The 22,745-nt window shown below is 40.1% G+C and overlaps 1 protein-coding gene across 1 annotated transcript in view; it reads left to right on the top strand.

The window, feature by feature from the left end:
* The window catches only part of DOCK4 (dedicator of cytokinesis 4), a 477,639-nt gene that overhangs the window by 418,428 nt on the left and 36,466 nt on the right, over window positions 1-22,745 (top strand). The window contains exons 34-38 of the mRNA XM_011955954.1: window positions 2,968-3,061; window positions 12,256-12,404; window positions 14,824-14,910; window positions 16,723-16,827; window positions 21,899-22,040. Of these exons, the coding sequence (XP_011811344.1) occupies window positions 2,968-3,061; window positions 12,256-12,404; window positions 14,824-14,910; window positions 16,723-16,827; window positions 21,899-22,040 (577 nt within the window). The remainder of the gene's footprint in view (window positions 1-2,967; window positions 3,062-12,255; window positions 12,405-14,823; window positions 14,911-16,722; window positions 16,828-21,898; window positions 22,041-22,745) is intronic.

Genomic DNA, 22,745 nt, shown 5'->3' with positions numbered 1-22,745 from the left:
GATCTCCTGACCTCGTGATCCGCCCGTCTCGGCCTCCCAAAGTGCTGGGATTACAGGCTTGAGCCACCGCGCCCGGCTTCTCTGTCTTCTTAACCCTGGTTCTGCCTCAACTCCAGGCACAAAGTCTCGTAAATAACCTCAAAGCCTTTACCTTTCCCCAAAGTAATGCTCTCCATTCTTCCATCTTCTTTCTCAAGTACCTTCCATTTGGAGATGAACAAATAAATATAGACCTTATGTTCATTTCCACAATTGGTATAAAAGAAGAGATCACTTGCTTGGATGAAAGAATTAATGCTCTGCCCTTAATGTATTTACTCTAGTCTCCCAGTAGGAATACACCTGAGATTTAATATAGTATAATCAGTGGCCACATTACTAACCGCTTGGGACATTATCCTGATAGCTTTGCACTGACCAAGAATAGTCCTTCTAGAAAATTTTAACACTTTGAAAGCTCTACTTATTTCAGACCTGCAGAAGAATACTTATTAAAGAACCAAAAATATCACTTTGAAGCTAATCTTTTTAGCCTCTACTCCACATGGGAACTTCTTGATTTTTTCTAGTAGCAATGTGATTCTCTTCCATTACTCACTTCCTCTTAGAGACTTCTCTTAACTCTTTGGAAAAGTCAATTCCAGATTGTCTTCAGGAGAGCTTTGGCATCCCTTACAAGATCGGAGTTAAATTGTTTTTTTAAAAAAAGTAATATTTGATATGACTAAAACTAGGAAATGTAATTATTGTTTTGTTCTTCGTGTCACACACTTCGTCAGACATTTGAAAGATTATCGTCTGACTGGAGATTTTTTTTTTAAGAGAACTATTTATTTAGAGTGATTGCTTGTTTTGTTCTCAAAGCTGCTTCTTACCAGAAAGCTATTAGAGCAAATCATCCTTTAATAATATAAAAACCTGCTGTGGAGTTGTTAGACTTGTGTTTATGGTACAACAATTCTTGCTAATTAAAATGATTTTGGTTATAGTAAGAGAGACATGAATAGCATTATTTACTGAACTTTTTAAAGAATGCCAAGATCTACAGGAGACAAGAGTAAAAGAAGGAAGATAATGGTATAAATTGAAAAAAAAAATTATGTTGTATTTGACTTAATATCAGTGTCTCAAAGTTGGAAGAGTTTTCAGATTGAAGAACGGACACCTATTAGGTAATGGGCAGAAAGTACATTTGATAGCAGATCTTTAGGCTTCAATCCCAAGTACCATTTCAACAGCCACATTTGCTAGGTTGGTCCATTATTACCAAAGCCCTGTCTAGCTAATCAGCTTTAAAACATTTTTAGAATTCCTGGTCTTTCCTCCTTAGAAAACCCTGTCACTCCCTCAAGTCAACAGATTTATTCCCTCATCACTGATTTCCCCTTCTTCCGCACACCAACTAGCATCAATTAAAACAGTAACAGTAAGTAGTGATAGTAGTTCAAGTGTCTCCAGCAGAGATTTCCTAATGCACAATGATTTGTTCACTAAATATGTCTTGTTTGGAGACTGACAATATTATGCTTTTACTAGAACCCAGCTTCATTTATATTCACTTTTATGTTGACTAAGTTCAGTGGGGACTCATGTGCTTTATAATGTGGTGAAGAATTAGCTTTGGATGCTTCTGAGTATGCCTTTAAAATGCCAGCGTAGGCCAGGATCAGTGGTTCATGCCTGTAATCCCGGCACTTTGGGAGGCCGAGGCAGGTGGATCACTTGAGGTCAGGAGTTCAAGAACAGCCTGGGCATCATGGCAAAGCCCCATCTCTACTAAAATTCTTACTTGGGTGTGGTGGTGCACACTTGTAATCCCAGTTACTCAGGAGGCTGAGGCAGGAGAATCACTTGAACTTGGGAGGCGGAGGTTGCCGTGAGCTGAGATTGCACCACTGCACTCCAGCCTGGGTGACAGAGTGAGACTCTGTCTAAAAATGAAATAGCCAACATAATGTGTCCAGGTAAGTAAAAGTTGAGTTTTTGTTAAAAACATTTTAGAGATGTTTCCAAAAATCTAAATACTTCTTAGGAAACAAAATATTTTCAGTAAGCATGTTTCTATAATAATAATTTGAAATAAAATCTCTTAGTCCCTTTATGTTTTGGACATAAACTAGAAACATTTGAAGTCCAACACGTAGGAAATGCAGAATAACATCTTAAAAATAAAGAGCCTTTTTATTTACCTTCCTTCACATTCTTTTACATTGCTTTTACTCATCCTTACCTGTATGTCTTCGAGACTTTTTGCTTTTTTTTTTTTTTCTTTTTTGAGATGGAGTCTTGCTCTGTCACCAGGCTGCAGTGCAGTGGCATGATCTTGGCTCACTGCAGCCTCTGCCTCCTTGGTTCAAGCAATTCTTCTGCCTCAGCCTCCCAAGTAGTTGGGATTACAGGTGTGTGCCACCACACCCAGCTAATTTTTGTATTTTTAGTAGAGATGGGGTTTTACCGTGTTGGCCAGGATAGTCTCGATTTTTTGACCTCGTGATCCACCCACCTTGGCCTCCAAAAGTGCTGGGATTACAGGCATGAGCCACTGTGCCCAGCTGAGACTTTTTTCTTTAGAGCAAAATATCTTTGAAATTTAAAATGAAAGAAACTGTCCTTTGAATATAAACCAACAAAATTAATAAAAGGGTTAATCTGTTACATATTCTTAATTTTTTTAGTTGAACAGGCTGATTGTTCATTGACATTTAAACTAACAAAAAATCATAAGAAGTAAAGAAATAGGAATCAGGGATAATAACCTGATAATAACAAGATACCAACTTATCCAATAATTGCTGGGAAATGACTGACACTGTCACTGAGCCACCTTACTTCATTTTTAGAGATACTTACATGGAAAAATGCATCAGTTCACTTGGCTTCAGACATGGAACGTTAGCAGAGTAAAAGGCAGATAATTGTAGGCCAGACTGTTGAGGAACTATCCATACCTGTACTCTTATTTTACAGAACTTCTATAAGACTGAACTGAACAAGGAGGAGATGTACATACGCTACATTCACAAACTCTATGATCTGCATCTCAAAGCACAGAACTTTACAGGTAATTCTGTCTTTTGGCTTAGATTGGGGAAGGGGCTTGTATATTAAGCATGATCATTCCTACGCTTTTTATGATTCGAGTGGAAGACTCAAACATTTCTACTTTAAAATTAAAATTTATTTTTAGTTGAATATATATTTCTGCAGATTCTATATATATCATATACATGATACATATAGGCACACATGTAGGTTGTTTGACTATATCTCTGCATACTTTTTCAGAGGTTGCTCTTGGGATTACAAAATACATACATAACTTCTTACAGTCTGCTTATAGTTAATATTTTACCACTTCAAGTTTGTATTAGTCAGTTTTCACACTGCTGATAAAGACATACCTGAGACTGGGTAATTTATAAAGAAAAAGAGGTTTCAGGAGGCGGAGCTTGCAGTGAGCCGAGATCGCGCCACTGCACTCCAGCCTGGGCGGCAGAGCGAGACTCCGTTTCAAAAAAAAAGAAAAAGAGGTTTAATGGACTTGTAGTTCCACGTGGCTGGGGAGGCCTCACAATCACCGTGGAAGGCAAAAGGCACATCTTACATGGTAGCAGACAAGAGTTTGTGTAGGGAAACTCCCCCTTATAAAACCATCAGATCTCGTGAGACTTACTCACTATTATGAGAGCAGCATGGGAAAGACCATCCCCCATGATTCAATTACCTCCCACCTGGTCCCTCCCATGACACATGGGAATTGTGGGAGCTACAATTGAAAATGAGATTTGGGTGGGAACACAGCCAAACTATATCAAAGTTAAATATGGGAATTTTACAACTATGTAGGTCTCATTATCCTCCCCACTGTATGTTGTAGTTGTCGTATGTATTACATCTACATACATTGAAAGCCCCATCAGATGATGTCATAATTTTTGCCTTTCAATAGTCATACCTATTTTAATGAATTTAAGAGGATAAAAATACTTTATTCTAGTTACTCAGATGTTTACCATTTCTGTTATTCTTTCTGCATTCATGAAGTTCCCAGGTTCCTACTGTTATTATAATATTTTTGTTGAGCCTGAAGAGCTTGTCCAGTGGTGAAGAATCTTCTTGGTTTCCCTTCATCTAAGAATGTCTTTATTTCACCTTCATCCCTGAAGGATATGTTTGCTGGATACAGTATTGTAGGTGAACAGTTCTTTTGTTTCAGTACTTCAAAAATATAATTCCACTGTGTTCTGGCCTTCATGGTCTAACGAGAAATATGCAGTCATTTAAATTACTCACCTTTGAGGCTGGACTTGGTGGCTCACGCCTGTAATCCCAGCACTTCGGGAGGCCAAGGCAGGTCGATTGCTTGAGCCCAGGAGTTACGGACCAGCCTGGAAAATGTGGCGAAACCCCCATCTCCACCAAAAATACAAAAAATTAGCCAGGCATGGTGGTATACATCTGTAGTCCCAGCTACCTGGGAGGCTGAGGTGGATCACTTGAGCCTGGGAGGCAGAGGCTGCAGTGAGCCAAAATCACACCACTGCACTCCACCCTGGATGACAGAGCCAGACCCTGTCTCAAAAAATAATAAAAATAAATTACTCACCTACATGAAATTTGTAACTTTTTTCTAGTAGTCTTCAGGACTTTAGTTTTCAGTGGTTTGATTATTATGTGTATGGGCATGGTTTTTGTGTTTAGTTTAACTTGCTTGGGTTTGCTGAGTTTCTTGGATCTGTACATTTATTTCCTTTACCAAATTCGGGAAGTTCCCAAGCATTTATATCCTTAAATGAATTTCTCTACCACTTCTTCTCCTCATTCTGAGGACTGTAATGGCATGAATGTTGGGCCTTTTGGTATTGTTCCATAGGTTCCTGGAACTCTGTTCATTTTTGTTCAACTTTTCTTCTTCCTTTTTTTTCAGATCACTAATGTCTATTGATTTAAGTCCACTGACTTTCTTCTGTCACTTCATTCAGCTATTGAGCCTTTCCAGTGAAATGTTTATTTTTGTTATTGTATTATTCAGTTCTAAAATTTCCATGTAGTTATTTTCTTTTTACAACTTCAATTTCTTTGAAAAGAATGTCTATCTTTTTATTTATTCAAAAATGTTCACCTTTACTTCGTGGAGCATGGTTATAATAACTACCTCATAGTCTTTGTCTATAATTCTAACATCTGTATCAAGTTGGGGTTGACATCTTTTCATTGCTTTTGCCCTTTGAGAGTTGTTTAGTTTTTTAATTTAATTTAATTTTTTTTTTTTGAGACGGAGTCTTGCTCTGTCCCCCGGGCTGGAGTGCAGTGGCGCGATCTCGGCTCACTGCAAGCTCCGCCTCCTGGGTTCACGCCATTCTCCTGCCTCAGCCTCCTGAGTAGCTGGGACTACAGGCGCCCGCCACCACACCCGGCTAATTTTTTGTATTTTTAGTAGAGACGGGGTTTCACCGTGGTCTCGATCTCCTGACCTTGTGATCCGCCCACCTCAGCCTCCCAAAGTGCTGGGATTACAGGCGTGAGCCACCGCGCCCGGCCCCCGAGAGTTGTTTAGTTTTTTAAAAGTCAGATAATTTTGGATCATATTCTAGAGCTTTTGAATATTATGTTCTAGGACTCTGGATTCTGTTAAAATCTTTAGGAAGACATTAACTTTTTAAATTTTAATAGATAGAAGTCCTTGTTATATTGATCCATTGGTTTGTTCTACACTTGTGCACCTTGGAGATGAGTCTGACTTCATATACAGAATTTAGCATCCCTTTCTTGAGCTCCCTCCCCTCTGTGATCCTCCCCATTCTTCCTGTTTCCCAAGAACTTCCTTTCCTAGTACTCTGGCTATATAGCCAAGGCTTGATCCTCTTCATACCATGATGCTCTCTCTGCAATTGGTCTCTCTGTGAGCAAAGCAGTGAAAGAAGAGAGCTCACAGAAGGCACTACTTCCACTGCCACTGCCACTGCACCCACTGCCACCCCTGCATTGTGCAGCTTTGTTTCTGAGACTCAGAGTGAGGCTAGAAATTTCTACAGAGCTTCACCCCACAGGCGATCTTCTACCCAGTACTCCGACTAAAGGAACTTTTCTTGGAGCTTTTTCTGTCTGTTCCCATTTGCAGTTCCAGGAAACAAGGAAGTCCAAGCCAGGAGATATGGAAGGCAAAAAATAAAAACAGAATTAACTGTGTTATGTCATTCTTTGAGTATTAGTTTTTTTCCTCAGGCCACCTGTTCTTACTTACTTTTCAGAGTCCTCCAATAGTTGTGTTATATAGTCTCTCCAGGCTGTTTAGTTGTAATCAGTGGGAGAGAGAGGATGGAATGCATGTACTCCGTCTTAAGCAGAACCCTTTAATTAGATTTGGGAACTACGAATCTTGGTCTTTTGCCACACTGTTCTTCCAAGGAACTCCTGAATCATGGCTCCTCCCCCAGCTTCAAAAGAGTAAGGGAATCCTTTCTGAAATGGTACTTGTGTTCCCAGAATTTACACATTCCTCTAGCTGAGGTTCCACTGTCTCAATTAGTAACATCACTGTTTACTCAGTCAGAAGACCCTGGTGTATCTTTGACTTTTCTAGCCTCCCTCAAATAATCATTCATGAAGTTCTATTAATTCTGTTTCCTAGAAATCTCTCAAAACCATTTCCTTTTCACTGTTCCCATCTTCACTGCCTCAGTTAGACCTTCATCATTTCTCACCTGACTGCCTCTGGACTATCACCAGTTATTCTTTGGGACAGGAGTCAGCAAACTACAACCTACAGGCTAGCTATCTTATTTTGTAAGGGAAGTTTTATAACAGCTCACCCATGCCCACTTGTTTATGTATTGTCTGTTTCTGCTTTTGCGCCACTGTGGCAGAACTGAGTAGTGGAGACAAAGACTACAGCCTCAATTATTTACTGTCTGGCCCTTTAAGAAAAAGTTTGCCAACTCCTTCCCTAGATATCACTCTTTTGTCATTGTATGTGTTCTACAAAATAAACTTCAAATTCTTTATTCAAGGTCTGTTGTAATTGAACCAACGCCTGTCTATTCAGCCTTATCTTACCACTTGTACCACATACCCTCCTTTCATCCTTCAGGATCAGCTCCTTCGCCCCCTTTTCCATGCAGCCATCCCCCTCCTGAAGTTCTTTTTCTTCTCTTTCTCTCACCATCTCCATGTCCCACAATTCTCCCGTAGGCTGAGTGATTTTTCCCATCTCTTTCTTCCCATTGCATTTTTTCCAGATTTGTTTTGTTTTGTTTTTGAGACAGAGTCTCACTCTGTCGCCCAGGCTGGAGTAGAGTGGTGCAATCTCAGCTCACTGCAACTTTCGCCTCCCAGGTTCAAGCGATTCTCCTGCCTCAGACTCCTGAGCAGCTGAGATTACAGGTGCCTGCCACCATGCCCAGCTAAAGTTTTTTGTATTTTTAGTACAGACAGGGTTTCACCATGTTGGCCAGGCTGATCTCGAACTCCTGACCTCAGGTGATACACCTGCCTCAGCCTCCAAAAGTGCTGGGATTATAGGTGTGAGCTACCATGCCCAGCCCCAGATTTCTATTAAAGTACCTATCAAACTTTTTTTTAAATTAATAATTGCATATTATGTGATTATATATTATATATTGTGTATGTACATGCATGCATGTATATATGGATAATCTTCAGTTAAAGGGTCCTTTGAGTACAGTAATGATATTTTCTTTTTTTGAGACAGGGTTTGACTCTGTTGCCCAGGCTGGAATGTAGTGGCACAATTTCGGCTCTCTGCAGCCTCTGCCTCCCAAGCCCAAGCAATCCTCCCACCTCAGCCTCCCAAGTAGTTGGGACCACAGGCACATGCCACTACAGCCAGCTAATTTTTTTTTTTTTTTCGGTAGAGACAGGGTTTTGTCATATTGCCCAGGCTAGTCTCGAACTCCTGAGCTCAGAAGATCCATGCGCTTTGGCCTCCCAAAGTCCTGGGATTACAGGTGTGAGCCACTGCGCCTAGCCCACAGTGATGTTTTTCTTACTTTAGTCTTCTCAATTCTTAGAATAGTGCCTAGCAATGTGAGATTTAAATAAATGCATCACAAATTAATGTACCCTTTAGTTATTAAATATTAACACCTGATTAGCAGATTTTCTTTCTCAATATTGGTAATTCTCAATTCAAAAAGAAAAAAATAAGTAAACTTTTAAAAAAATTTTAAAGTTCATTAAAAAAAACGCGGGAGGGAAGTGAGGATAAGCTACTCCAGATATATAACAGATATATTTTGGTTCTCTGAAATAAAGTCCAAATTTGTCTGATTATATTTCAAAAACGGGTAAATCCCATTTGTTTACTCAACTTGCAGTGTTTATGTTCCCCAAAGTCATAAGAAATCAGTTCTTTTCCCATGTAACATTTTATTCTTCTCTCTTATATCTTCATTTCTGTCCTTGGAGACAGGGAAATTGATGGGGAACTTTTCTGTCTTTCTAGGGTTCTGTTTAAGTGAGTTAACCCTTTTCCAGCCTTTTGTGACAGCATCCTCCATTCCTAATTCATCTCTACTCTTCTCTCTCTCGCTCTTTTTTTTTTTTTTTTTTTTTTGCATATTGGTGTCCTTGTAATACACTTCTCAAAATGGTAGAATGGGATTAATAAAAATTTACTGCTGCTTCCTCTAGACATGTTTTTTCCTCAGATACATGTTGTCATTTTCCCAAATCAAATTCTGAAACAGGTGTAATTTGTCTTCACATCTTTTCCATGCCATCGCTCAGTCATTTGTCAGTTTCATCTGATTGCCTGCCAATGCCTTCTTTTCCCAGGCTTTCCCGGGGCGCCTCACCCACACCTGGCATTCCACCCATCCCAGGACCTTACAAGGGCAAGCTGATTGGGAAAGCATTTGGGGACTGGAGACCTTCATTGCTCTTTTTGATTTTGGGGGTGTTGTTTTTGTTTTTGAGACAGAGTTTCACTCCTGTTGCCCAGGCTGGAGTGCAATAGCGCAATCTCAGCTCACTGCAACCTCCACCTCCTGGGTTCAAGTGATTCTCCTGCCTCAGCTTCCCAAATAGCTGGGATTACAGGCGCCCACCACCATGCTAGCTAATTTTTTGTATTTTTAGTAGAGACAGGGTTTCACTGTGTTGACCAGGCTGGTCTTGAACTCCGACCTCAGGTGATCCACCTGCCTCGGCCTCCCAAAGTGCTGGGATTACAGGTGTGAACCACTGTGCCCGGCCTCTTTTTGTTTTTTAATTGTGCATAACATAAAATTTACTGTGTTAACCATTTTTAACTGTACAGTTCAGTGATATTAAGTATAGTCACACTGTCGTGCTACCATTACCACCATCCACCTCCAGAACTTTAACTTTTTTTGAGATGAGGGTCTCACTGTATCACTCAGATTGGTCTTGAACTCACATAATCCTCATGACTCAGCCTCCCAAGTAGCTGGGACTGTAGAGGTGTGTCACCACACCTAGCTAATTTTAAAATAAATTTTTTTAGAGACGAGGACTCACTGTGTTGCCAAGGCTGATCTTGAACTCTTGGCCTCAGCCTCCTGAGTACCTGAGACTATAGGGGCAGAACTGTTCTCATCTTCCCAAACTAAAACTCTGTACCCATTAAACACGAACTCCCCATTCCTCTTACCCCTGGCCACTACTATTCTACTTTCTGTCTCTGTAAATTTGACTTTCATCGCCCTTGAAGTCATCACTGCCTGTGGGTAGCTGTGGGAAGGACATCACTCAGTCTTCCTAATCCTTTGAAATGATCAGTTAGTCTCTGGGGTATTTTCTGAGTACTCACATGCTGGCAGATACACAAAAGAAATTTGAGTGACAAAGAAGATAATTCCTGATCCGGGTCATTGAGAGAAAGTAGCCGTTATTGGTTATTGAGAGAAAGTAGGCATTATTTCCGCTAAAGGGGAAAGAAGGTCTTGCAGGCGCAAGCTGTGAGGCCCTTAGGTGTGAATCAGAGAGGTATGTGAGAGGAAACACAGCTTGTTTGGATGACAAGAGCAAAGAGTGTGGATGCGAGAACAAAAATACACGTAGGGTTTCCTTAGATACTTAGCATTTATTATAATGATACATGGGGAATTAAACATCAGGAAATCATCTCAGGGATGTCAGAGAAAACTAGATGCCTATTAAAATAACAGCACTCTTCTGAGGATCTGGTTATTATAATTCTTGTGCAATCAGAGCAGTCTTCCATGGCTACCTATGTTATGGTGATTCAGCTCTGTGTCTGCATCCACCAGTTAACTGACACCCTTTAGTGGCTGCTTTCTCTATCCATCTCACATTCAATCCCATAAAGAAAGAGACCAGCAAGAGTGCATGCAACAGAAGGCATCTCTGTCCCTGTCGGGCAGCTTTCTTGTGCCCAGCTGCCTCTGGACCACAGTGCATCTTGCTCATTCCTGGAAAGTGGATACTGGAGTCTGGGGGCTCCAACTATGAGGACTAGGGCCTCAGCAGCTACTGAAGCTTCTTAAAAGAGATGGAGGTGGGCTCTTTCATACCTGTACTACATGGAGAGCCAATGGGAAAATGGGGATAGAGAGACTGGTAAGAACCAGATCATAAGCAACCTTCTCTGTCACTGTAGGAGACCTAAATTTATTGTTTCAGCTACTGAGAGTCATTGACTGGTCTTAACCAGGGAAGCAACATCATCGTTTATTTGCATTGAAAGAAGTTCATATTGGTAACTGCAAACTGAGTGGAGGGGGATAAGAGACTGCTGGTGGATTAGGAAAGCTTTCACAATAATAATTGACCAGGAGATTGTATAAGCTCACCAAATGTAATTGAAGAGAAAAAAGACCAGAGCCTGTGATAGGGGCCCTGGCCCTTCTTATTGCAACTGTCTTTTTTACGTGGAGATGGCCACATCATAGCATTATAACTTAGCATGTTACTTTAGGGCTTTATGTGTAATTACCCTAAAGGCAAATAAATGAAGAAAAGGAATTACCATTGTTGATACCATCTGAAAAGCTATCATTATGTCTTTTGAGAAACCTATGAGGTGGAGTTGAATGGACTAATAACCTAAGTATTTGTCCATTTTATTCAATTTAGTAATTGAGTTGGCTATTATGACATTAGAGGAAAAATTATTATAGTCCTTTATCAGTGACAATATTACAAGTCCTTTGCCCCTTGTAAATTCTGCCTCCACTCTGACCCCCGCTCCTCACCAGTTTTAATTTTTCAGCCTTTTATTATTCCAAAGAATTTGCCATTTTTTGTTTCCTAAGCCTGCTCTTTGGAAGATGCTCATAGTCCCCAAGGAACTTACTAGTGAACTCTCCCTATTCTTGATCTATTTGGCTATATTTACAGTTCAGGAAAACGAGAGACCTGCAGAATGGCAAGTATTCTAGTATTCTGTCAAATACACTATCTGCCAACTATACTTAAATCCATAAGTCATCTTTTCCACTTATGTGCATATGGAAAATCACCCCTTGCTTCTGCAGGAAATTCAACCATGTCAAGCACGTAATGATATCCGTAGTCTTTACAGAAGATTTGTGGGGCCATCTGGGGTGAGCCGGTCATATCACACAGCCTGCAACAGTTCATTCTCTCTCTCACACACAAATACACCCACACACTGACACACTCCCCCGACTCCTCATCCAGCACTTCCACCCTTTCCAATTCCTACCCTGTTGCTAGATTTTTTTCTTTCTTTTTCTTTTTGTCTTCACTCAGCTCCTCTCTGGCTTCTTTGCCCCTTGTAAATTCTGCCTCCACTCTGACCCCCGCTCCTCACCAGTTTTAATTTTTCAGCCTTTTGTTATTCCAAAGAATTTGCCATTTTTTGTTTCCTAAGCCTGCTCTTTGGAAGATGCTCATAGTCCCCAAGGAACTTACTAGTGAACTCTCCCAGCAAACAAAGGCCTGTCTCCCCACATCTTTGAACCAGCAACAGCAAGATATCCTTACACATTTTTATTATGCTGTAGTATACAGACATTTTAGGGAAAACAAAAACAAAAGGCAAAAACAGAAACAGAAAATACAGGGAAACAAAAGATGAAGTACAGATCTCTGATAAGTCCAAGTCCATCATCCGGGGGAAGTCCTCGTTCATTACCCTACTGCTGCATATATTCTGGACATTTTTCTGCTGTATCACGAAATTTAGAAAATAGTATTTTTTTTCCCAGTTTGTCAGAAACTGGCCACATTTGAAGGAATGTGGCTTGGGGTCCTGTCTCAATCATTGCCTTCCCACGTGACTTGCAGAAGCTGCATATACCCTCCTCTTATATGATGAGCTACTGGAATGGTCTGATCGGCCCCTCAGGGAGTTCCTGACCTACCCTATGCAAACAGAATGGCAGCGCAAAGAGCACCTGCACCTCACCATCATCCAGAACTTTGACAGAGGCAAAGTAAGTGGCCCTGCCCCATTCGGGGTCCCTCCTGGGGTGGTGGTGTTGATGTCCCTTTCTCTTTCATTTCTAGTGTATGAATGCCCACTTCCTTGAGCAGGGATCCTCACATTTTAACGTATATTAGAAACACCCAAGAGCTTGTTAAAATGGGGATTCCTAGGCCCCACTCCTAACCGTTCTGATTCATTTTGATTTTGAATCAACCATTCTGATTCATGGCTTGTCGGGCACGAGGCTGGGGAATCCGTGATTTTAACAAGGACCCTAGGAGAGTCCAGTGTGCATGACCTTTTCATTACACTTTGATAAACACGGATTTAGAGATTTTGATCGCCAGTAACATAGTCCATTCCTGGCTGCTTTAGCAAAATACCCTAGACTGGGTAGCTTATAAACAACAGAAATTTATTTCTCACAGTTCTGAAGGCTGAGAAGTTCAAGATCAAGGCCCTGGCAGATACAGTGTCTGGTGAGGGCCATCTTGCTGTGTCTTCACATGGTGAAAGGGACTGGCTAACTCTCTGGGGCCTCTTTTATAAGGGCACTAATGCCAATCATGAGGGCTCCACCCTCATGACCTAATTGCTTCCAAAGACCCCATTTCCTAATACCATCCCATGGGGGTTAGGATTTCAACATACAAATTTGTAGGAGACCCAAATGTGCAGACCATAGCACACAGGTATTATGTTCTCTGAAAAACCATTATCACCCTTCACAGTCTCCCAAAATTGGCATGCATTCTGCCCCATTCTACTTTAAGGTAAAATATATGAAACTTAATTTGTTTAAAGAATTTTGTGGCATCCCATCATATACTTAAGAGATGCCTTGGGGTGTTGAAAAAACCTCACTGACCTCATAAAGCAATTCAGTATATCACCTCCCTCCACTTCCTCCCCTTCTTCAAGGGCTTGTAGTACTCTTAAAAAAATTCATGAATCTGACCACCATTGTTTATTGAATTTGAACACTTGGATGCTTTGGTGGTACATGTCTTAGACTCAAATATATCTTCCAGATTGTGAAGGTTAAACAGAAAATTAAAATACAACCAATGGCTGTATTTCTTTTACAAAATATAATTGGGTACACGTAAAAATTTGATGCAAGGAAATTGCTTCTTTCACATCTTCCTTTATTATTTATCTAGCTACACTGACATATCATTACATGAATACCAAAAGAAATGTTTTTGTGCCCTCCTGCTGTAAAGTTTCCACCTGTGGGATAAAGTGGTACAAACTCTCTGGATTCATGTATTGGTCCATCCCCAGGAGTTTGTGCTAGATCAGGGGTTGCAAACTATGGTCCACAGGTCACATGACTCACTGCCTGTTTCTGTACAGCCCCAAAGCTACAAATCTCTTTTACATTTTTAAATGTTTGAAAGAAATCAAAGGAATCCTAACATTTTGGGACTTGTGAAAATGATATGAAATGCACGTTTTAGTGGCCCTAAATTCTTATTGGAACACAGCCATGCTTAATTGTGTCTATGACTGCTTTGGTGCTATAACAGCAGAATTGAGTAGTTGTGACAAAGACTATATGGTCTTCAAAGACTAAAGTGTTGACTTTCTGGCCCTTTGCAGAAAATGTTTGCTGACACCTATACTAGATCATACTAGATCAAAGAATTTTATACATTTCTGCTGAGAGTAACCAGCTGGGTTAGACCTCTCACAATTTGCAAGCACAACTAAGCCAAGCAAGGAATCCAGGGTAACAGTCACAGATAATTGGGCCTTAGGGGTCAGTGGTAATTCTCTCCTCTGCACTGAGGGTCTGTTTATATCCATCTACTCGGCCATTGTGGAACTGTAGTTATTTCAGGATGATTCTGGAATGACAGCAAAAAATATTGTTCGTGCACCATATATTAATGACTGGTGTGGTAGATTATCGTTTCCAGCATTCAAAGGATTTTTAATAATTTACATTTTAATTACATGGTGTTTTCAAGCTTAAAGGCTCAATGATATGATTAAAGGTATGTTATAAAGATTAAGGAGTGGCCAGGTGCGGTGGCTCACACCTGTAATCCCAGCACTTTGGGAGGCCAAGGTGGGCGGGTCATGGGGTCAGGAGATCAAGACCATTCTGGTCAACATGGTGAAACCCCATGTCTACTAAAAATACAAGAATTAGCTGGGTATGGTGGTGCCTGCCTGTAATCCCAGCTACTCAGGAAGCTGAGGCAGGAGAATCGCTTGAACCAGGGAGGCAGAGGTTGCAGTGAGCCGAGTTGAGCAACCTCCAGCTTGGTGACAGAGTGAGACTCCGTCTCAAAAAAAAAAAAAAAAAGATTAAGAAGTAAGGCTTGGTGCTCTGAAAGCACTCATGTTCTGACTTTTGGGTAGAAGTAAGTGGATGTTGTCAGATGGTTCCATCGATCTCATTCATTTGTCCACAGTGTTGGGAGAATGGCATTATCTTGTGCCGGAAGATTGCAGAGCAGTATGAGAGTTACTATGACTACAGAAACCTGAGCAAGATGCGGGTAAGGTGCCTGACTGCATCCTGATCAGGCCATAGCCTCCCTTTGTGATTAGCTTTCCAGTGTGGTTCTATGAAATTAACTGTGGTCTTGCAGAAACCTTTTTTAAGATAAATCCTCTGAAGCATACTTAGCTATTTATACAGAGAAATAGCAAATTGATTTGTGTAATGCTTTTATTTAATATAAAAAAGTGAGCGCTTGATCTGTTTTAAACACCACATATGAAATAGACAGTCTAATCCAGGATTAACACTTTTAGTTTATTGTGGAAAATATCCACCCTGTTTGAAGAGTTTCCACTTACACATGTTTCTGTAACAATATACCATTCTCAGTCCCATAATCTGCAAATCTGTGGGAACAGCTGACCTATTTCTAAATAATTTAGGACCAAATTCTGTAGGCGTCACCTCTCTTTAGCTTCAGCAATGTGTTTTTATTTGCTGGACTTAGATCGAGATTTTAGCACCTAAGAGCTCAAGGAGTTGAGTACTCTGTTTCTCTGAACCAAATGTTTTATACCTGCTTTGCTCTTAGGTTCAGACAAGTCCTCCTTGCCCTCCAAGTTCTTACTCTTGAGCAACATGAACGTTTGTGTCATCTTGTAATACACAAGATCCTGCTGAGTGTTTCAGTTGCTCGGGGTTTCTAAAGTAGGATCATCAGTTTTTTACATTAAAAAAAAAGATTACAATATTGCCTTTTAATTTTGAGGTAGCCATTTAAGAGATAATACCATAAACCTATAACAGCTCATAAAATCCCTTATACCCCAACAAGGAATTTATTCAACTGGCAGGAACTGACTCTGTCCTTTTGGCACAGTATTTCCTGTCAGCAGTTCATCGATACTTCTCCTAACATGAAAACGAAAGAGAAAAACCTTGTTTTAACTTCAGTCCATCATGTTGACTCTGGCAGGCACTGCAGTTTTATATAAAAACATTGATGTTCATCTCTTGGCATCCCGTTCCTGTGACGAGAAGCGAGGTGATGATGTTTACTTGTGAGAGCCCTTGGGTGCCATAGTCACTAAGATTTTTATAAACCCAAAGCATTACACTTCATGCCAACTGCTCTTTAGGGTGCTGTTACTAGAGGGGGGGGATAGAGGAGGAATCTTCAAGTGTAATATTAGTCTTTCTCTGGAAACCCTGGGGATGATAATGCCATGAATGGGAAACCATAAGCTTTATATGCTTCATAGTTTCAACATTGTCAGGCGCACTTAAGAGCTTTCAACCCAGACAGCACTTTGCACTATGGGTCTCCTTTGGTTTGGTTTGTTGTTTTATCCTTGCCCAACCTGTGCAAGATCGCACCTTCCAAATGTCCTGAATTACCATAGGCAGGTGGAGGCAAACCCACAGGTAAGTACATCTGGCACGAGAATTCTCTAGAAAGGTTTTGCCTCTAATAATTCACGTTAATTTCTACTTAATTGTGAAGAAAATATTTTTTCTTGATAGACTACATGCGTAGAAATAATTTTTCTCTTGGGATAACATGTACTTGGGATAATATACTTGATCCTTTAAAGCAGGGGTAAGCAAACTACAGCCTTTGGGCCTAGCAGAATTAAATAGTTGTGAAGAGACAATATGGCCTGCAAAATGTAAAACAGTCTCTGGACATTTATAGAGGAAATTTGCCAATCCCCAACTTAAAGCATGAAAAAGAAAGTCAGACCTTCTTTTCAGCAAACTCAATTAAAATAAAGTTCTCCTTTATATGAAAGAGAAATCTTATTCTATAAATTTGATAGAAACGAAAGATGAGATAAAATGCGTAGAACGTTTCTGTGCTTTCTAGATGATGGAAGCCTCTTTGTATGACAAAATTATGGACCAGCAACGTCTTGAACCAGAGTTCTTCAGGGTTGGATTTTATGGAAAAAAATTTCCATTTTTCTTAAGAGTAAGTAATATACCATTTAATTTGCTTTCATAGTTCTCCTATAGATATCCCAATCAAGAAAACTAGGATGTTAGTGACATTTTATATGACAGGTAATAATATGCATGAGACTTTCTTTACACTTTTACTTTGCAGACATTATATTAATCTAGAATGCCTTGTTTTAAATAATTTCTGAGATAGCAATCAACCCCTTCCTAAATTTAGTATATTTTCTGAGCAATCTTTGATAATTATAGCTTCCCTTATATGATACCCACTATTTTAATTCAGTCTGCAATTCCCATCAAGTTAGTATTAGAAAAAACAGTGGTGGGGCACTGCAGGAGGCTTGGAGTTGCAGAGTATCGAAAGCAATGCAGTTTCACATCACGTGAAAACCCTACCTCCAGCACCATGTAAAGAGTGTTGTTTGGCCATTTTGATGAATTTGTAAAAAGATAAATGTCACCCAGCAAAGAGACCCAATTTATTGCTAGTATAAACTCCATTTCTCCAAAGGGAAAACCTTTAGACATTCTAAGATACCTACAAGATAATAAAATATTCAACTCCATTCTTTTCATTTTTCACATTCTGCCAAGTAGTGTCTTCTATGCTTGAATATTTATTGAACACTTCAGTATATACACCTTCCTTGTATAAAAACATTGCTTAAAAGAACAAATGTAATTCCCAAGCAACTAAGGAAAGGTATCTGGGATAATTTTAAAATTGAATCAATTTGTTACAACTTTAGTTCTCAATATACAAATATTTTGATGTTTGTTTTTACCTAAATCTTGCCTGTCAGCACATATGACAGGATACTAGGATGGGTGTACTTAGAGAAGAAGAGAAAGATTTCACTTTATTGTTTGTTTAATAATCATTATCTGCCTTTCAGAATGAAAAAGACAGATAGGTAGATCCCAAAATATCCAATACAGGTTCATTTTAGTATCACATGGAACAAATGTTTTCTTTAGTCAATTGAAATGACCATGCATTTGGTGCTACACAGACATAATGTGCAATCTCCTTGTTGCATTAAAAGAGACTCCACACAGTATAGTGGGCGGTCACAAAGCTGACTCTGCAGGTGGGCCTGCCTAAAAATGGAGGAAATCTTGATTCCTGATCAAAAACAGCAGAAGTGGGCACAGTGGCACGCTGTAATCCCAAGAACTTGGGAGGCTGAGATAGGAATATCACTTGAACCTGGTTCCAGACCAGTCTGGACAACAGAGCAAGACTCCCAAAAAAATGAAAATTAAAAAATGGCAGAGTCAGAATACATGTTGAATTTAAAAGACTAAGTTTTGGAGGTGTAGCTGGTCCCAAGCTGTTATGAGCAACCCCGCTAAGGACTGCAGATGGCCGGGATCCAGGTTCTGAGTGGAGCGGCACAGTCTAGAGCTATAGCCGCACAGAGGGCTGGGGATTGCACAGCAGGGTCTAGATGCTTCTCTGCCTCAGTAGGTCATCTCCCTCTGTTGGCACAAACAGACATGACACTGTTGGCAGAGTCACATCTGAAAGATTATAATTAAAAGTATAAAGTTTAAAAAAAATAGAAGTAGTTTAAGAGTCATAATTTTAAAGAGAGTTTAGCAAATTGGAAAACTGCATTAGCTAATAGAATAAATTTTGTTAAAAAGTCAATTAGAATAAATCCATCTTCTATATCATCCTTCTTTTAAAAATAGCTTTCCTGGGTATAAATGGCATTTGCTTCAAAATGAAAGAGAAGGGTCCCCCTCTATTGGTTTGTAAAGTGCACTACACTCTTCAGAATCCCGGAGCCTGACCTTTTTTTTAAGGAATCAGATTCTAGTCTGTTCTTGGATTTAAAAGCAAACATATATCAATATTAAAAACTTCCTTTTGGCCAGGCACAGTAGCTCGCACCTGTAATCCAGCACTTTGGGAGGCCAAGGCAAGAGAATTGCTTGAGGCCAGAAGTCTTTTGTTGTTTGATCAATTTCCAAGATAATTTTTAGAACTCAAATATGTTTATACAATTTTATGATCTAAGTAGGGATTTTTCCCCTCGTGGAAAACAGGTTACTTTTGGCTGGGCACAGTAGTATCTCACGCCTATAATCGCTGCACTTTGGGAGGCCAAGGCCAGAGGATCACTTGAGCCCAGGAGTTCAAGACCAGCCTGAACAACATAGTGAGACCCTGTCTCTACTAAAAATAATAAAAAAAGTAGTTTAGTGGTATGCGCCTGTGGTTCCAGCTTCTTGGGAGGCTGAGGCAGGAGGATTGCTTGAGCTCAGGAGTCAAAGCTTCAGTATGCTGTGATTGAGCCAGTACACTCCAGCCTGGGTGACAGTGAGACCCTGTCTCCAAAACAAAAAAAAAGAAAATGGGTTAAAGAATACTAACACAGAAGTTCTACTTCTATATACATGCTTAAGAAAATTGAAAATACATATTCACACAAATACCTGTACCTGAATCTTCATAGCAGCATTATTCATAATAGGCAAAACACAGAAACTGCCCAAATGTCTATTAACTGATGAATGGGTAAACAAAATACAACATGTCTATGCAATGATACTTAGCAATAAAAAGAAAAGAAATACTTATATGTGCTACAAAATGGATGAACTTTAAAAATACTATGTTAGGTAAAAGCTAGTCACAAAAGGCCAGCACATTGTATAATTCTGTAACAGGCAAATCCATACAAACAGAAAGTAATTTTGTGATTGGCTGGGGGGAGGGGAAAATAGGAAGTAACTGCTAATGAGTATAGGGTTTCTTTTTGATAATGATGAAAAGATTCTGAAATTAAATTTTGTTAATGTTTGCACAACTCTATAAATATACCAAAAACCACTGAATTGCACATTTTTAAAAAGTGGATTTTGTTTTATGTGAATTATATCTCAATAAAGCTATGTTTTTCTCAGAAAAAAAAAAGAGTACTGATAAGGAAGATGCTTTATTTCTTGGAGTCCCAAATATCAGCCAAAATTTCATTTTATTTAAAATGGCTTCTTTTTTTTTTTTTTGAGATGGAGTCTCGCTATCACCCAGGCTGGAGTGCAGTGGCCGGATCTCAGCTCACCGCAAGCTCCGCCTCCCAGGTTCAAGCCATTCTCCTGCCTCAGCCTCCCGAGTAGCTGGGACTACAGGCGCCCGCCACGTCGCCCGGCTAGTTTTTTGTATTTTTTAGTGGAGACGGGGTTTCACCGTGTTAGCCAGGATGGTCTCGATCTCCTGACCTCGTGATCCGCCCGTCTCGGCCTCCCAAAGTGCTGGGATTACAGGCTTGAGCCACCGCGCCCGGCCTTCAAATGGCTTCTTAATAGCATTGAATGCCTGTATTCATAGAGCAAATGCCCCGATTTTTACAAACTGTTATGTATAAGTGTTGTTATAAAATATATTTCATTTACTAGGATATTTGAATATTTATTTGGGGGCTCCTGTAATAGGCAGAGAGGGATGTATTGTCTTTTATTTTACCAAGCAAATTAATTATCTTTTGAGTAGAATTTTTAAAATACAGCATCAGATACTGTAACTTTTATCTAGAAAGTTTTAAATATAGAATTGTATCGGGTCCACAATAATAGGTAGCGTCTGCCTTAACCTTGTGTTTTTCAAAAGATCATGATTTATTTAGGGGTTTGTGGGGAATCGAGGTAGTTTATCCAGCCCAGTTCCTGCTGCATTTCCTCTACCTGCCTGCAGCTGCCTTTTCCTTGTGGAAGAACTAAGCCTCTGCCCATGACTTGTTTCTCACTCCCTCACTGTGGCCTGGAGTTCCTCTTTACGGCATTTTACATAAGAACCTCATAGAGCTGAAAAACATGGAAAACACTGGGCCTCAGCTCCTCTAGGCCCCAAACTGATCTCCCCTTAACTTGATGATCTCCAGGACCTGAGATCCCGCAAGCTTTCTTAGTCTTGGTAGCTCCTAGGCGTTTTTCCTGCATACACTAGGCTGTGTTCAGTATAGAAAGAGCCCAGGGTTTGGACTCAGACCAGAATTTCAATCTAGTACACGTGGACAAAGTATTTCAAGACATTAAGTCGTGGCCAGGTGTGGTGGCTCATGCCTGTAATCCCAGCACTTTGGAAGGCCAAGGCAGGCAGATCAGTGCCTGAGGCCAGGCGTTCAAGGCCAGCCTGGCCAACACAGTGAAACCCCATCTCTACTAAAAATACAAAAATTAGCTGGACATGGTAGTGCACACCTGTCATTCCAGCTACTCGGGAGGCTAAGGCAGAAGAATTGCTTGAAGTTGGGAGATGGAGGTTGCAGTAAGCTGAGATCATACCACTGCACTCCAGCTGGGGCAACAGAGTGAGACTCCATCTCAAAAAAACAAAAAAGACTTTCAGCCCTGGTTCCCCAATTATAAAATGGGGTGGGGTAGGGGACAGTGACTACCTGTCAAGCTTGTATGAGTTGAATGACACGTGCAGTGTGCTTCGTCAATGACTGTGCTCAATTACAACTTCATTACCATTAAAATATCAGATCCATCATTATCTAATCAGATCATTCAGGTACTTTTGGGAAACCTTCCCATCTTTCCAGCTGTCTTAACCTACCTCAGAAATAACCTTCACCATTCTTACCTGAAGGAGAGCATCATGAATGGCAGAATACTCATACATACACACACACACATATACACACAAAACAAAAAGCAGACAACAAATTTACTTTTCCTCCACATTGTGAAATTACCCATGTGAATTTAATATGTACTTTATAAAAATAATCTTTACACATGTGCTTATTAACATTTAGAGGGAATACAAGTGTTTTGTTTTTATGTTTTGGTGCTCTGAGAATCCACCTCTTTGCGCCTCATGCAAGTGAACCAGAAAGAGTGAGGCATTCTATTGGGTCTTATGAAATGCAGTAGAGAGTGAACTCATGATCTTTATCTGCATTTTTAACAATTGGGCAAACTTTTCAGATTGTTCCAGCGTATTTTTTGTTAGAGTGTCTTGGTATGAGACACATGGTCAGTTACTGCCAGTGTCACGTTTTTTGACTTTGTCTGTAATCCACTCAGTTATATAGCCCTAATTTCTTTTTTGCTTTCGTCTCCAGAATAAGGAGTTTGTGTGTCGAGGGCATGACTACGAGAGGCTGGAAGCCTTCCAACAGAGAATGCTGAACGAGTTCCCCCACGCCATCGCCATGCAGCATGCCAACCAGCCCGATGAGACCATCTTCCAGGCAGAAGCTCAGTGTATCCGCACCTACAAGGGCTGGACTCAGTGAGATTGCACTGGCTCTTAGCTGCAGAGCATTTTCATGCAAGGTTGTTCAGCCACCAGTCCCTTTTCAACAGCCACATCCTTACTGCTCCCTGTTTTCCGTCATCTTAATTTTAGCTTAACTCTTTATGAATAGAACTTAATTGTTCTGTTTATTATCATGATGTCAGTTGAAAGAACTCTCTTGAAAGAATTTTTCCCTTCTAATTAAACCTCTTGAATAGCTCAACCCTGCCTTTAAAGCTCCTTTCTAGTGATTTCCTTTAGAATAAATTTCCTTTGACATATCCTGTGGAAACTGCTTAAGTTCGAGAAAATCATAGTATTATGCTTACTGGCACATATTATTTGCCCCTCCCCCCACCCTGTAATTTTTATTTTAGAATGAGGAATGCAAGAGAAAGAGCTACTCCAGTATCTTTTGGGGGCTTTTAGCTATGGCATCCTGAACAGCCTTTAATCCGTGTTGTATTAATTCATACTCTTATTGTCTAAACACAAACAACTGAAGTAAAATTATATAGGTATTAGAGACAAAGGCAGTTCACCCCAGCACTCTTTCCTGAACCCCTCTGCCTTTTCCTGAAACTGATGGTCTTAAAAAACACCTAAAACTTCCACTGACAATTGTGAATACCATTTCAAAGCAGAAACGAAAATGCAAGACATGCAAGAAA

The sequence above is a fragment of the Colobus angolensis genome, unplaced genomic scaffold, assembly GCF_000951035.1.
Source record: "Colobus angolensis palliatus isolate OR3802 unplaced genomic scaffold, Cang.pa_1.0 Scaffold403, whole genome shotgun sequence".
Classification (NCBI taxonomy): Eukaryota; Metazoa; Chordata; class Mammalia; order Primates; family Cercopithecidae; genus Colobus; species Colobus angolensis.
This window is presented reverse-complemented; position numbering and strand designations above follow the sequence as displayed.